We start from the raw sequence: 14,209 nt of genomic DNA on the forward strand, positions 1-14,209 counted from the left end.
TTGTGATTTCAGAAAAGAATGCCTATTTGGGGGAAACATTTAACTCAGTGTGGCACAAACAGTAATGCACATATCCCTAGGTGATATTTGAGATCATTTTGGGGGATATACAGGCAAGCTTTTTTTGATAATTGCTTATTCATCTTAACCCTTGTAACCTGTACATGAAGGTAGTAATTTCATGAAAATTCTTATTGAGAAAGATATCAAATACAAAAATAAGTGAACTAAAAACAGAACATGAATATGACAGAAATCAGGACAATCATGCATGAATCTTTGAAGACTAGAAAAGACTGTTTTTATAGGAAAGATTTACTTCTTAATTACAAAGTTCAGATATTTGTTACTTAGGTGAAGTGATGACGTTTTGGGGGAAAAAGTATGCAAAGCTGTCTTTGTATTATAGTGTGTAGCCAGCTCTATTCTTCTTAAGAGGCCTAGCTGGGCTTTGGAGCAAGTCAGGATCACCCGTAGTCAGAGCTGTGTGTGGAGTGGGTAGATTATTCCTATCCTTCTCTTTGTCTGCATTAATAGTTACTAACTGAAGGGCACCTGGGTGGCTCAGCTGGTTAGAAGGCTGACGCTTGATCTTGGCTCTCAGGTCTTAATTTCACGGTTGTGAGTTTGAGCCCTGCACTGGGTTCCTTGCTGGGTATGGATCCTACTTTAAAAAAATAAATAAATAAAGTCACAAATTGGGATAAAAGCCATTTCTGTTTGATGGATTAATACTGAGCATGGTAATTTCAATGCCTAATGAGTGTCTTCTCCTCTAATTGACAGGGAAGCACCCTTTTCCCCATCTCTGGGAGAATACATCCCAGAGTTTAGATCATGGTGAGTCCACTTTGTGACATGATAAGTCTTCCCAAATTTTTGAATGATGACTGTGTCCACTTCCCTTCTCTGTTTGTTCAAGATTCTGTCAGCATGAGGTGCTCCCTGCAGGCAGTGGCGCTCTGGGGGAAGAAGGCCCCTCCACACAGCATCACTGCCATCATGATCACTGATGACCAGCAAACCATTGTGACTGGAAGTCAAGAAGGTCAGCTCTGTCTCTGGAATCTCTCACCTGAACTAAAGGTTAGTGAAAGTGATTAACATTGAAACAGAAAGCACTCCCAATATAAACACAATTTGATTCTTCCTGCAATGACAGTGGACGTTTTGCATGATTGTTAAGTAGGTGATTACTGAAGTAATAAATTGGTTTTACTTCTGAATTTGGAGAAAATGAAGTACTATATGATGGATCAAGATCCTATTTGAAAATTTTATTATGAATATTGCTAATCTTAGCTACCAGCTAAGTGTTATCACCCTTGAAGCTGTGCTGAGTGTTACCATTTTACATCCTGAATTATATGTTTAAGTAACTGAACTACAGACATATAAGTATAATTCTAAAAATTATGGCTCGTTAATCTAAACAAAGGGCACCCTTGAAAACCGCTATTAACTAAATGAGTAATATCTTAATTATCTGGGTGTTTCTGTCAGTTTGGCCTTCTTGCTATTCTTTTAGTCTCTGCTTGCATGTGATTTTTAAAGATCACATCAAAAAGCTCTAAATCCACTTTACTATTGTCGTCTTCCTATCTCAGAACCTGACCTCACCTAGGTTTTGGCCCATTGATTGGCAATTAATTGTCCCTGTCCCAAGTCATAAACATTTAACATATTGGAATAGATATTTTCTTAGTGCTAGCAGCCTCTAGACCCAATTTGAACATTTAAACTAATGATGTACTTAAAGTATACTGCCCTCATTAAGAAGCCTTTTAAAGATCAAAGACTATTTTTAGCCTTTAAAGTTTGTCACTTTAAAACCTAAATTAACAATTAATTGTAATTCTATTTTATAGTGTAATTAATTAACATCTCCCATCACAGAAGAGTTACACTGCAGGACTGCCAAGAACTGCATAGCAGAGCAGCTCAGCTCAATGTTTATGAACATCCCAGAAAGAAGGAACTGGTCTTATTGCAACAGTTGAGCTTTGAAAAAAGTGGCCCACCACATGTATTATCTCTTAGAGTTTAAACTCACACTTCTAAATGGCTTCAAATGTCTTGCTACTGTTTTTAATATTTCAGTATAGTGGTTTCTGGCTGGAGTGGTTGTGTTATATAATAGGTAGGATGCAATAAGCTTAAGAAATTTGGAATCTTAGCATTTGTATCTTTTTACATACGTTCCTTGTATTTATTCAGCATTTATTCAACATGCATTTATTGACTACATATAAGTTAGGCAGTACGCTGTGTACCTCGGTTCAAACACGAGAAGACTTGGTGCTGGCCATCAAAGGGGCTGCAGTGCAGTAAAGGAAGGATATTGGCTAATGCTGTGCATTTATGTGATAATACAAGGTACTCTGAGTACCTTGAGGGCTGAGGGATTTAGATTTAAAAAAATTAACTAGCAAGAACTAACACCATGTGCTAATTAAAAGCAGTGGCAAAATTAAGCGATTTTGAGATGATTTATGCAAGAAGATGACATAATACTATATTATTATATTTGTGATTTAGACTATCATTTGGTATTAATGTCAAGGGCATACTGACGGCAGAGGGAGAAGAGATAAAGGACAGTGACTATGGTAGGAGCCTCTATGTTAATTTAGGCAAGAAAGTTTTTGAGTATGAACAAAGTCAGTGACAGAGGGGAAGAAAAGGAGATGAAAACTGGGAAGATACTAAGAAGAAAGAATGGGAGGAACTGAGCAAATGATTGGAGTGTGGGTAAATGTGCAGGAACAGTCAAGGTTACCTTATAGATTTGGGGTTTGAGTGGTGGGTGGGACTGGTGGTGTGATGGTATCCTGTATTTGTATAAGGAATAGAGATGATTAGAGAATAGGAACAGGAAGGGAAAGGAGGTGATTTAAGTTCTGGACATCTTGGAGCATCCAAGTATTTATTAGGGGATTAGAAACACATCTCAGTTTTTCCCTGTCCATGGGTGGTGGGACTGTAGGGTACCGGGAAGCTAGAGAATAAGTACCTCCCTGTCCTGGGCTTCTCAACACATGCATCCCAAGCTCAGGGTCCGACTCCCAAAGACCTCTTCGTGGGGTCTCCCAGTGAGGAGCTTCTCCAAGGTTTCATGCTAAGAACTACTTCACTTGTGTTTTCTGGTATTTTTAACACTTTTAAGCATAGAGAAAGGTGAGTTGAACATCCTTCCAGATATATTCCCTGAGTGTTGCTGTGTTCTATTTTTCTTCCTATTTAATACTCAGAAAGAAACACAACAATGACAAACTGAAGAGTAGCAATATTGTGTATAGGAAGAGAATGGAGAGATTGATCAGGTTCTAGTTCTGATATTTACCAACTTTGATGTCAAACAAATGACATATTCATTGAGCCTTGATTTCTTCATCTGTGAAATGGGGGATGAGACCCTGTTCATAGTTGCACTAGTGCCTGGATATGGTGGATGCACAGCAAGTTGTGTGTTCCCATTTGTGCTATTGGAAGCTCTTGGCATTGGGCGGGGTTGGCAACGCTTCATACAGGTAGAGCCCATGAATGGAAGTAAAGGTGCCGTGGATTTCATCATGACAATGAGCAGGTATGATGGTGGATTTTTGTTGTTGTTATTCCTCACAGCAGTTCCAGAATATGATAAAATGAAGAGATTATACTGAAGAGTCAGAGCTTATTCAACTACATGTGGGGAGTTAGTAGCAGAATGAGGACTCCATATGCAAAGCAATGGAATTCCTTTATGCTGTTTTATTCATAGTGGATTTTCTCTAGGAGAGGGAATGTCCTTGATTTGCCCTGATTCATTGCTTAATTTGGCCTGTAATATATGGAAAGGTGTTAAATGCCTGGGGGTATGTGTTCTCAAATGTGATGATGGGGAAAGACAGTATGTTATTTTCTGAGATGGGACCTTCTGGATTTCCCAGGAAAAAGGTGGAATAAGAACTTGGGTTTTAAATGGTTCTCACCAACCACAAAACTTCTTTGTAGTACTGGAAATTTAATCTAACATCTTTTAGAGAAGTATTGCTGATTATGATAGAAATAAGATGAAGGCAGAGAACAATTGTGTTTTGAAATAATTTGTACTCATTGATATGATTTGGTTATCATCTATGGATATGTTTACATAGTTCAGAAAAAGCATAATGAATATGAATTAATTTGGAAATAGATTATTACCCATAGGACAAGTTTTATTACAAATTTTCTAGTCATTCAAATTAAATTTTTAGTCCCTACTGACAACCTCTTCTCCATTTGAAGGGATCTTGCATGTTTCCTGTTTTGTAATTTGATTTTCACAATCTTGTTTTATAAAAACAAAGAGCACTGGACATCTTTCACACATGAGATAATGGAAGAATTAGCCTTCAATGCCATATTTTTAAACTCATGTTTAAAAATCGGTGTTTTTAAATAAGAGCTTAGTTAAAATCTGACTTTTAGTGTGGAAAAATTAGTTTTTATTAGTTTTTATTTCTGAGACAAGAAGCCACATAAGGTTACAGTAAGGTTATAATGATTACAAAAAGGGTAATGTTTTCTTTGTATTATTTTGTAAACTCATTTCTGCATTCTGAAATTTGCGCATTAACATGCTGCTATCATTTGAGGCACATTTTGTGCATAATAAACATCAACACCGACTTACTTGTATTCAAAACCTAGATGTTGTAAAACAGGTCTGGTGATTGTTTAGTTGTCAAGATGGATATAAAACTGAAAACAAAAACCAAAAAAATGTGTACAACACAATTCCTGTATCTGGGTATTTTTTTAGGGGTGCCTGGGTGGCTCAGTTGGTTGAGTGCCAACTTAGGTTCAGGTAATGATCTCACAGTTCATGGGTTTAGGCCCCGGATGGGTCTCTGTGCTGACAGCTCAGAGCCTGGAGCCTGCTTCGGATTCTGTGTCTCCCTCTCTCACTGCGCCAGCCCCAATTGTGCGCTCTCTCTCTCTCTCTTTCTCTCTTTTTCTCAAAAATAAATAAACATTAAAAAATAGATTTTTTTTATTCTGTGGATTTTCATGTGGCATAAATCAGTTTTCCTAAAACGTATGTAGAGCAAAAACATAACAGGATTTTCTAATCAGAATTATGAATAGTCACATAAAATGATGTTTATATTCTTAAGAAGTTTACAACTGTTTAAAAGCTTACCCTGATCATTTTCAGATTTCAGCTAAAGAACTTCTGTTTGGTCATTCGGCTTCTGTAACATGTTTGGCAAAAGCGAGAGACTTCTCTAAACAGCCCTATGTCGTTAGTGCTGCTGAAAATGGGTATGTAAGATGTGTGCAACTTTGTAACCATCTGTATTGTCTCTACCTTTTTAAAACCAATTAATGGGGTACAGAATTCGGGAGTTGAAGGAAATCTTAGTGATTATCATGTTCCTTTTACATATAGGAAAATTTTGATCTTGAATGGTAATTTGTGTCATGATCCCAAGGAATGTGATCAGTACTATGTTTCCCAATTTAATACTCTTTTTTTTCTGGATTAAGATCAGAATAAACATCCCAACATGTGTATCAGGCCTTGTGGCAGTCTCCCTCTGTAAAAGATACTGGCAAATGCCACCTGTTATAGAATCTGAAAACGGAAAAGTCTGGGTGCTTGTCTTTTTTCAAGTTGTAACTCACTTTGAGCTCTTAAGCAAACTATCCAAGCCTTCATAGTTTTGTACAACAACTCAATACTTATACTCCTTATGTAATACACTCGTCTGATATCATTATAGAAGAAACAGAAGAGAGGACTCAGTGGTAAGTGGGATGATGGGAAAAAGGGGAAATAGACTGTGATTTGGGTGCAGTTTCATGGAAGCAAGCTTTATTCCAATGAAATAGAACTTAGCTGTAAGAGAAAAGCCTCACTGATGGAAGATCTACTGGGCTCAGCTGATGAGTTATTTGCCAGAGTAAACCCAGGAATGCAGAATCGATTCAGCATGCATTTGTGAATCAGGGATTGGATTACAGGTTGAAACAAGAGAAACCCCTCCTTTTTGTTTTTAATCTGAGAAGAAATTACATGGCTCTGAATTCTGAGAACGAAAAGAATAATGAGTGTCCACTTTGTAGAAACTTAATAGTTTAACAAAATGCTAGTGAAACAGATATCAAAGCTGTTCTCATAGCTTATAGCAAAGACATAATTGTTAAACCTAGAGAGATTGAACTTTGGATGAGGCTAAAGTGAAATGCACTGGTACATTCTTTTTTTAACAATTGCTAGTAGCTTTCATATGCTAGGACTCCCATTCCGAGTCTAGAGAATTTGGGAGATGGCAATTTTTTATTTTTCCGAGTCTACTTGGAAAATTGAGAAAATTAATAGCTAAATGAGAAATAGCTCTGGAAAGTAATTGAGTTCCAGCTTGAGGTTTTTGCCCATAGTAGTCTAGCTCCAAAAAAGAAACTAAGGTTAATGGGCATATTCTTGATGATAGATGAATTTAGCTGTATGACCCTGCAAATATGATTATTAAAGAGCCAAAGAGTCTGGTTTGGTCTTTCTTTTCCAAAATGATTTGAATTTTCTAGAATTCTGTTCCTTCAAGATGCAAAACTTAGCCTGCATCTGTGAGATACTTTTTAGGCAGTATCTATATTTCAGCTATTGCATACTTAGCAAATCTTGGTTTAATCTGCTGGAAGTTATTAGTGTACTACGCCTGGTCCATTATGCCCCAAACAATGACTTTAGCTTTGAGTAGACTTGGGAATGACTGTGGACTTAGCATTTCTGCTTCCAAGTTGATCAAAGAGGCACAAAATTGCTTTGACTCAGTATTTCATTTTTCCCCCAAAGTATGATGTCATCAATAGGCATAAATCCTAAGATTCAGGAATCCCAATGAATCCCAGGATACATGAAAGGAAATAGATACCTGGAGGCCTGATGTTGAAACAGACAATGCCAGAGAATGCCAGAGAAAAAGAAAATCCTGAAAGGAGTTAGTGGGAAAAAAGCAGATTTATAAAGGAATGTAATTAAGCTGACTTCTCAACAGTAAAATGGAAACTAGACAGCAGTGAAATATCTTCAAAAAGCTGAGAGAAAATAACTGCCAACTTAGAATTGTATCTCTAGCGAAAATGTCTTTTAAAAAAATAAAGTCACAATAGGTATTTAAGACAAATGTTAAGCATTTATTAAGTATTTAAGTAATTAGTACTTAAGTATCTAAGTATTAATAAGTATTAATATAATGCTAACTATTTAAGTAAGTATTTAAGACAAATACTAAGAATGTTCACTGCCCATAGACCCTCTATAAGCACCAGAATTGTAAATGACATTCTTCAGTAAGAAACACAATGATTTCATACAGAAGAGCTGAGATGGAAGAAGGAATATTGAACAAAACCAGCAACGTTTTAGAAAATGCAAATAAATATAGATTAGAAGACAATAATGTTTATATATACCTCCCACCCCCCACCGCCATATATACACACAATCTATAAATATGTCAATTCTAGTCAACAATCACATAGGATAGTGTAGTGATCAGATTCCACATGTTCTTGTTCTAGAGGTGGGTAAAGATGTTGAATAACTTTAGGCTTTAAGCTAGATGTACAAAAAAAAAAAAGCTAGATGTACATATTTCCAGGGTAGCTGCTAAAAGAACAGATAGAAGAAATCAAAATAAAAGAAATAGAATACAGAACTTCCAATTTGGAAAAGAAAAATCATGTTATTTAATCCAAAGGAGACAAAATAAATGGGGCAAATAGAAAGCACAGAATAATGTAGTTGAGATAAATCTGACTAAAACCATAATCTCAATTGAGACTGAGCCCTCTAGTTAAATCACGTAGATGGTCATACAATTTAAAAGACAAAAACAGCATAAGGACATAGAAAGGTTAAAAGTAAATGGATGGAAAAAAGATTTACCAGATGAATAATGACCAAAATGTTGATATTTGCTATGTAAATATTTTATGTTAATAAATACATGTAGTTAATAAAACCTTAAGGCAAAAAAAGCCTTGGCATTGATAAAGGGGGTTATTACTTATTAAAAAAACTTTTAATCACAAGCGAGAAGTAAGAAAGTTGGGCAAGTACCCAGTCTTAGAGTCTTCCAGGGCAGTGCTTCTCCAACCTGAGCTTGCAGTAGGACCACTTACAGAGCTGGTTTAACAGACTTCTGGCCCCACTTCCAGAGATATGGGTTCAGTAGGTCCAGGCTAAGGTTCAAGAACTTGCATTTCTAACACGTTTCCTGGACAATGCTGATGCTGCTTGTTCAGAGAACACATCTGGCATAGTGAGTACTGAACATGGGGGCAGTGAGAGAAAATGTGATGTCAAGAATGACTTGGGAAACTCATTGGTGATGATACCATTCACTGAGAATAGAAAACTAAGGCAGGCAGATGTTTTGCTTCATTGTGAATATGAAGAGTGTGAAGTCTTGCAAGTCATTTAGGTAGAGACATCTAATAGCCAGTTGTGTATGGAAATGTAGAGCTCAGTGAATTGGTCTGGGATTCCAACATCATATGGGTGCTACCTGAAGTGATGGGAGTAGATAATTCACCCAGAGAGAGTGCGAAATGTGAGATGGTAAGAAAGCTTAAGACAAAACTAAGGGAAACCAGCATTCCAGAAGCAGAATGGAACCTGAGAATGCCAATGAAACCCTAAAAGTATAATGGAAGATAAAAGAGAGTTTGAAGAACATAAGGGACTTGGATTCAAGATGGCAAACCATGTTTATCTCCTCTCCCTCTAGATGTTTTGTTAAAATTATAATCATAACAACTTTATAGGCAAATAAATATAAGAATAAGCAGGGACCAAAGAAAATAGTCTATTTCTGAAAGTAGAAAAGTGGATATAAGAGTGGTGACTGATCTGCTTATCCACTGGATGAATTTTTATTGAGCTGCTGAGGTAGAGATACAGATTGAGTAAAAAGGGGGGGGGGCTTTTCTTAAGGAAATCAGTGGGAATTTAACAATTTTCTAATTAAAAAAATTTTTTTTTCAACGTTTATTTATTTTTGGGACAGAGAGAGACAGAGCATGAACGGGGGAAGGGCAGAGAGAGAGGGAGACACAGAATCGGAAACAGGCTCCAGGCTCTGAGCCATCAGCCCAGAGCCCGACGCGGGGCTCGAACTCACGGACCGCGAGATCGTGACCTGGCTGAAGTCGGACGCTTAACCGACTGCGCCACCCAGGCGCCCCACAATTTTCTAATTTTATATGTTGCAGATACTTTCCTCTGTGTTCCTCTTTTAACTCAAATTTAAAAAATCAAAAATTTAAAAATTTTGGCAATTGTTAAACAATTTTTTTGAGTTAAGCTTCCTTTTTAATTGAAGATGATTTAATCTATTAGAAACTTTGGTAACAGTATTTCAAAAGGAAAAGAAGAATGTACATTTTAACAGTTAATTTTCCTGTGTTCTTATTAAATATGTAACTTGTACTGTTCCAGCTAAAATGTCAATGCTATTTTTGAAACACAACACATTTGCTTTCTTTTCTTAAAAAGAACTGCGAAGCATAAGAGTCGATTTTTGCTTTGTGGTGTTTTTGTATATATATTTTCTTACTTTAAGATAGAAAATAAGATAATAAGCAAACAAATAGGGAAAACTTTAGAATCCAAGAGAAACATTGGTATCACGGAGAGAGCTTTTACTGATACAGGCTCCAACCTTGGAAAATGGGATTTTATTAGCATGGCTTGATGTCTGGGTCCTAGCCCCAGTATTTTTAAAAAGTTCCCTGATAACTCTCATGTATAGCCAGTTGAGAACCACTGGTTTAGAGATAGCCTTATCTAGAAACAGATTAATGACCAGGAGCTTTGCAAAACCTACATGTGGGGACTCCAACACAGAGCCATGGAATTAGAATCTCTATGTATAATTTTTGAAATATGCACAGGCGATGTACAGCTAGAGTTGAGAACCATGTTAATAAACTCCAATTCCTTATGAAGCTAAACTTTTATATTAATAGTGACTTAAAGTTCTATTTATTTTTATCTTTGACACTTTTTTTTACCTTTGAGATATATTATTTCAATTTCTACCTTTTTTCCTAGTTTTATTTCACACACACACACACGTGTGCACATTTTCCCTTTGTTTTATTGAGTTACATGAGTTTTCATATTGCCTCAAATCCTTTTTGGAATATGTTTGGATATAAACAGAGAGAAAAAACTATGAATATTTTGTTTTTATATCTAGAACATGATTTCTCAGCCTCAGTACTAAGGACATTTTGGAGCACCGGGAGAATTCTTTGTTGTGGGGCCCTCCTGTGCATTGCTGGATATTTAGCAGCATTCCTGGCCTTTCCCCACTAGATGCCAGTAGTGTGTTCCTGGTTGTGACAACCAAAAATCTCTTATCATTGTCGGATGTCCTTTGGGAGACAAAATCGCCCTAGGTAGAGAACCACTGATTTAAAGATTGATTTCCAGTGTTTGGCCAGAAAAACAAAAAGGCTGGCAAACACCAAATGCATCTAGCATTTACTATGATTAATTCGTATCTTTTGCTTCTTAATAGCAGCTTCTCCCTTAGAGCTAATAAAGCTATCCTTAATTTTTTCATGGAAAGTTTTGCTTATGTGTTGGAAGTGTGAAAACTGAAGAATATTACCAAACAACTCTAAAACAGCCATTCTGGTTTTTGTGAACTGAAATCACATAGATTTAAATTGCCCTGTACTTGGATGCATTTTATCACTGTGTTTCCTAATGGTATGTACATCTTTGTAACATATATGCAACCAAGTCAGAGTTTTGTAAACAATTAGAATTTTCTAAACATGCAGCAGCAAGTGTGATTTCAGCATTTCAGGATAAGCAAAGAAATAAACCATTATCAATTATAGACCAAATATAGCCTCTTGGTGGCACTGTTTATTTTTATAAAAATGATACCTCGGCTCCAGAAGATGCAGCCCTTGATGCGTTATGCTTTTCAGAATATGTAGTTTAAGTTCAGTGAAATAAACCATTTTCAAGAGGATGCAGTTTCCACGGAAAGATTGTTGTACTGTCACTCTAACAGACTGTGATAGCTGTATCCACACAATTTGTTTTAGGTCAGGTTGGTGCTAAGGTAAGGTCTGTAGGCTGGCGGCAGGGTGTAATTACCCAAACAAAAAGACACAGATACAGTATGTCATCCCTGCTAATGACCACAACATTTTCTTGCTCAGTAATCTGTAACAAAAAGCCACATAAACGATCAGGTTGCATTTAAGTGCAGCACTACAGAAAAACTTGGTGGCACAAAAATTATTTCAGCCAATTGACTGGAAATGACAGAGAATAATACCAAGTTATCTCTGCTAGGGAGATGTGTGTTTGGAATGTCACGAACGGACAGCGTGTGGAGAAGGCCACGCTTCCTTACAGGCACACTGCAATCTGTGTAAGTACATTCAGTCCCTTCAGAACATTTCTGGATTCTACAATTCCTTTAGAGCATTTTCTAGGCACATATTTAAAAAAATGTCTTTGGGGGGGATATTCTTTTCTTTAATTTTTCTTTTGTTCCTGAAATAGAACACTGTCAGTTATCATCTGTTATTTTGGCATTTTCCCCCCAAAGTAAACTATTCAAGAATTGTTTTCCTGATTCTTCCTTTATTTTTGTGTCTTTTTAACATAGGTACATTTGAAAGACAGTTTTTTTTTTCTTAGTTACACTCCAAACACACACACACACACACACACACACACACACACACACACACACACACAGATACACACGTAGAAAGATTCGGTTTTAATGACAAATTATTTTATAAAGCAAAAAAGGTTTTCTTGTCTTTAATTTTAACTATTTTTAGGTGGATAGGTTCTTAATTTCTTAATTTCTTATTTAGGAAAAGAGAGCAAAAGGTATAGCCATACCTTTATTTCCCAGTATTTAAAAGAGATTTTACCTTTTGGTAGATGGACTCCCAGCATACAGGTAAGGCAGTTGCATTATACCAATGGTGCTGACAGTGTTTTTTAATGTTTTACTCATTGCTTTTAGCATTGAGGACTTGCACTGCAATATTCACAAACTCCTTTGTGGTGCCAAAATCTTAATAGTGAGAGAGTCTGTCTGGAGTAGAATGTGTTACTCAATCTTTGATAAAAGCTGTTCTCAAAACTTACTTGGCACTAGAATTCCTCACACACTCTTCAAACATGTTTGTTTCTTATTAACATGAAGCAATGTTGCCAGAAGAACCTGATTTTTGTTGTTGTCTATTTCTACATAGCATTCTAGAAATAAAACAATTGTGAACTTTCTATGATTGGAATAAGAGTCATTCTTCCTAAAAAGATCCCCCTTTCTCAGGAAAAATACTGAAATACAAAGGAGACTCAAGCCCCAAATCAATACTTTAGCAATGTGGAATCATTGAACTAAAAGAAATTTAACTTGTTGTTCATTCAAGTAAATACCTTCATTGAATAGATGATAAAACTAAAATCAGAGGAGTCTTTACCATAGCCCAAATTCTGTTAATTGCTAGTGATAATTAAACTCTTGCTTTGAATTCCATTTCCATAGTATTACCACTGCTCCTTCCGGATGACAGGGGAAGGCTGGCTTTTGTGTTGTGGAGAATATCAAGATGTTCTTATCATCGATGCTAAAAGTTTGGCTGTTATTCACACTTTTATATCATCTCAGTCTCCTGATTGGATCAACTGCCTGTGCATTGTACACTCCATGAGAATTCAAGGTAATAGTTGGGTCTTATAGAACACTAAGAGAATGCATATAAAAAGATCACTTTTGAACTATGTGTTGAGCTACTGGGCAAGAGCTCAGAATACTTCTTTATGTTTACCTGTTGGTGGGGATAGTTCTCTAAGCCAAATCAAAAAACTGAGAACACCCAAGCCAATGGTTCAAGTCGTTAGAAAGTCAGCAAGAGGTCAAGATGAAATGAAAAGAGGAGACCGTGTTTCCATGACCCAGTTCATCGGTACATTTCAGGAGTGACAAGCAGGCGTTTGTGGTGGATTAGCAAGACGCTTGGAACTTTTGCTTTGCTGTGTCTTCTGGATGTAGTAAAGAAGATAATTCGATTTCTGTAATGAGGGAAGGTTGGCTCCTTACTTATTTCTGAAATAAGAAGATATAATGTTGACAACATAATCATTTGCAATGTGGCTCTGCTTTTAGTGGCTCTCTATTTAGTGGCTCTCTATTACATGGGGGTCATTTTGACATTTTGAAACAAACTTAAAATGTGATCTAAAGTGTTTATTTTTTATCAGAAAAATAACCCTAAAGTTGAATATGTTCCACCTACGTAACCCTATATTATCCTTAAATGACTGTGAAATGATCTCTACAGCAACCACTTATAACAGTGGTCAACTTTTATGTGACCTTTATTGTTTTTACAGAAGATTCTCTCTTGGTGGTATCAGTAGCTGGTGAGCTCAAAGTATGGGATCTCTCTTCATCTATCAACAGCATTCAGGTTGGTTTGTGAAACTCTATTCTTTATTCTCCAATTTCAAGCATATTTATTGGTTTTTTAAAATTAATTATAAAGGTGTTACCTGCTCATTGTTAAGAGTTCAAATAATGTAGAAGTATATAAATTTTACCTCTGTGTACTCCCCCCATCACTCCTCTAATTGAAAACAATTAGACTGTATCCTTCCAACCTGTTCTCAGGGCATATACAAATGTTTTTATGGGCACGTGCGTGTACACACACACACACACACACACACACACACACACACACACACTGATTACATTTTAATAAAAATAAAGTCCATCATAGAAGAATATCTTTCTGACCCTTACAGCAGAAAGACCCCCTTTCTTCTGAGTGTATGTGAGCAGTGGCAGGAAGATGACTGTGAACAGCTGGGGTCGCATGCACTGGGAGTCAAGTATATTCACCTGTTCCTGCATCAGGCTACAATTTGAGGTGGTGGACAAAAAAAGTCATATTCTATATGCTGTTGATAAAATTGTTTCAGCTGCCCCATGCTCTGAGCTCTCCTTTGGAACTTCTTGGAAATTCCTAGAGGAAGCCTAGGAATTGTGTTGCCATAATGAGCCCAAGAAACACACACCAGCATCATCAGAAACTTACTGTGAATATGGTATTCTAGATGTTCTGTGTTGGCCATGCTTTTGTTTTTTCAAAGTACTTATTCATTTTTCTTTTTTAGCAG

The 14,209-nt window shown here is 36.5% G+C and overlaps 1 protein-coding gene across 1 annotated transcript in view; it reads left to right on the top strand.

The window, feature by feature from the left end:
• Window positions 1-933: 933 nt before the first annotated feature.
• WDR72 (WD repeat domain 72) overlaps window positions 934-14,209 on the top strand; it is a 202,487-nt gene continuing 189,211 nt past the window's right edge. The window contains exons 1-5 of the mRNA XM_047864633.1: window positions 934-1,086; window positions 5,183-5,289; window positions 11,354-11,432; window positions 12,573-12,747; window positions 13,421-13,497. Coding sequence (XP_047720589.1) covers window positions 934-1,086; window positions 5,183-5,289; window positions 11,354-11,432; window positions 12,573-12,747; window positions 13,421-13,497 — 591 coding nt within the window. The remainder of the gene's footprint in view (window positions 1,087-5,182; window positions 5,290-11,353; window positions 11,433-12,572; window positions 12,748-13,420; window positions 13,498-14,209) is intronic.

Source organism: Prionailurus viverrinus, chromosome B3 (assembly GCF_022837055.1).
Source record: "Prionailurus viverrinus isolate Anna chromosome B3, UM_Priviv_1.0, whole genome shotgun sequence".
Taxonomy (NCBI): Eukaryota; Metazoa; Chordata; class Mammalia; order Carnivora; family Felidae; genus Prionailurus; species Prionailurus viverrinus.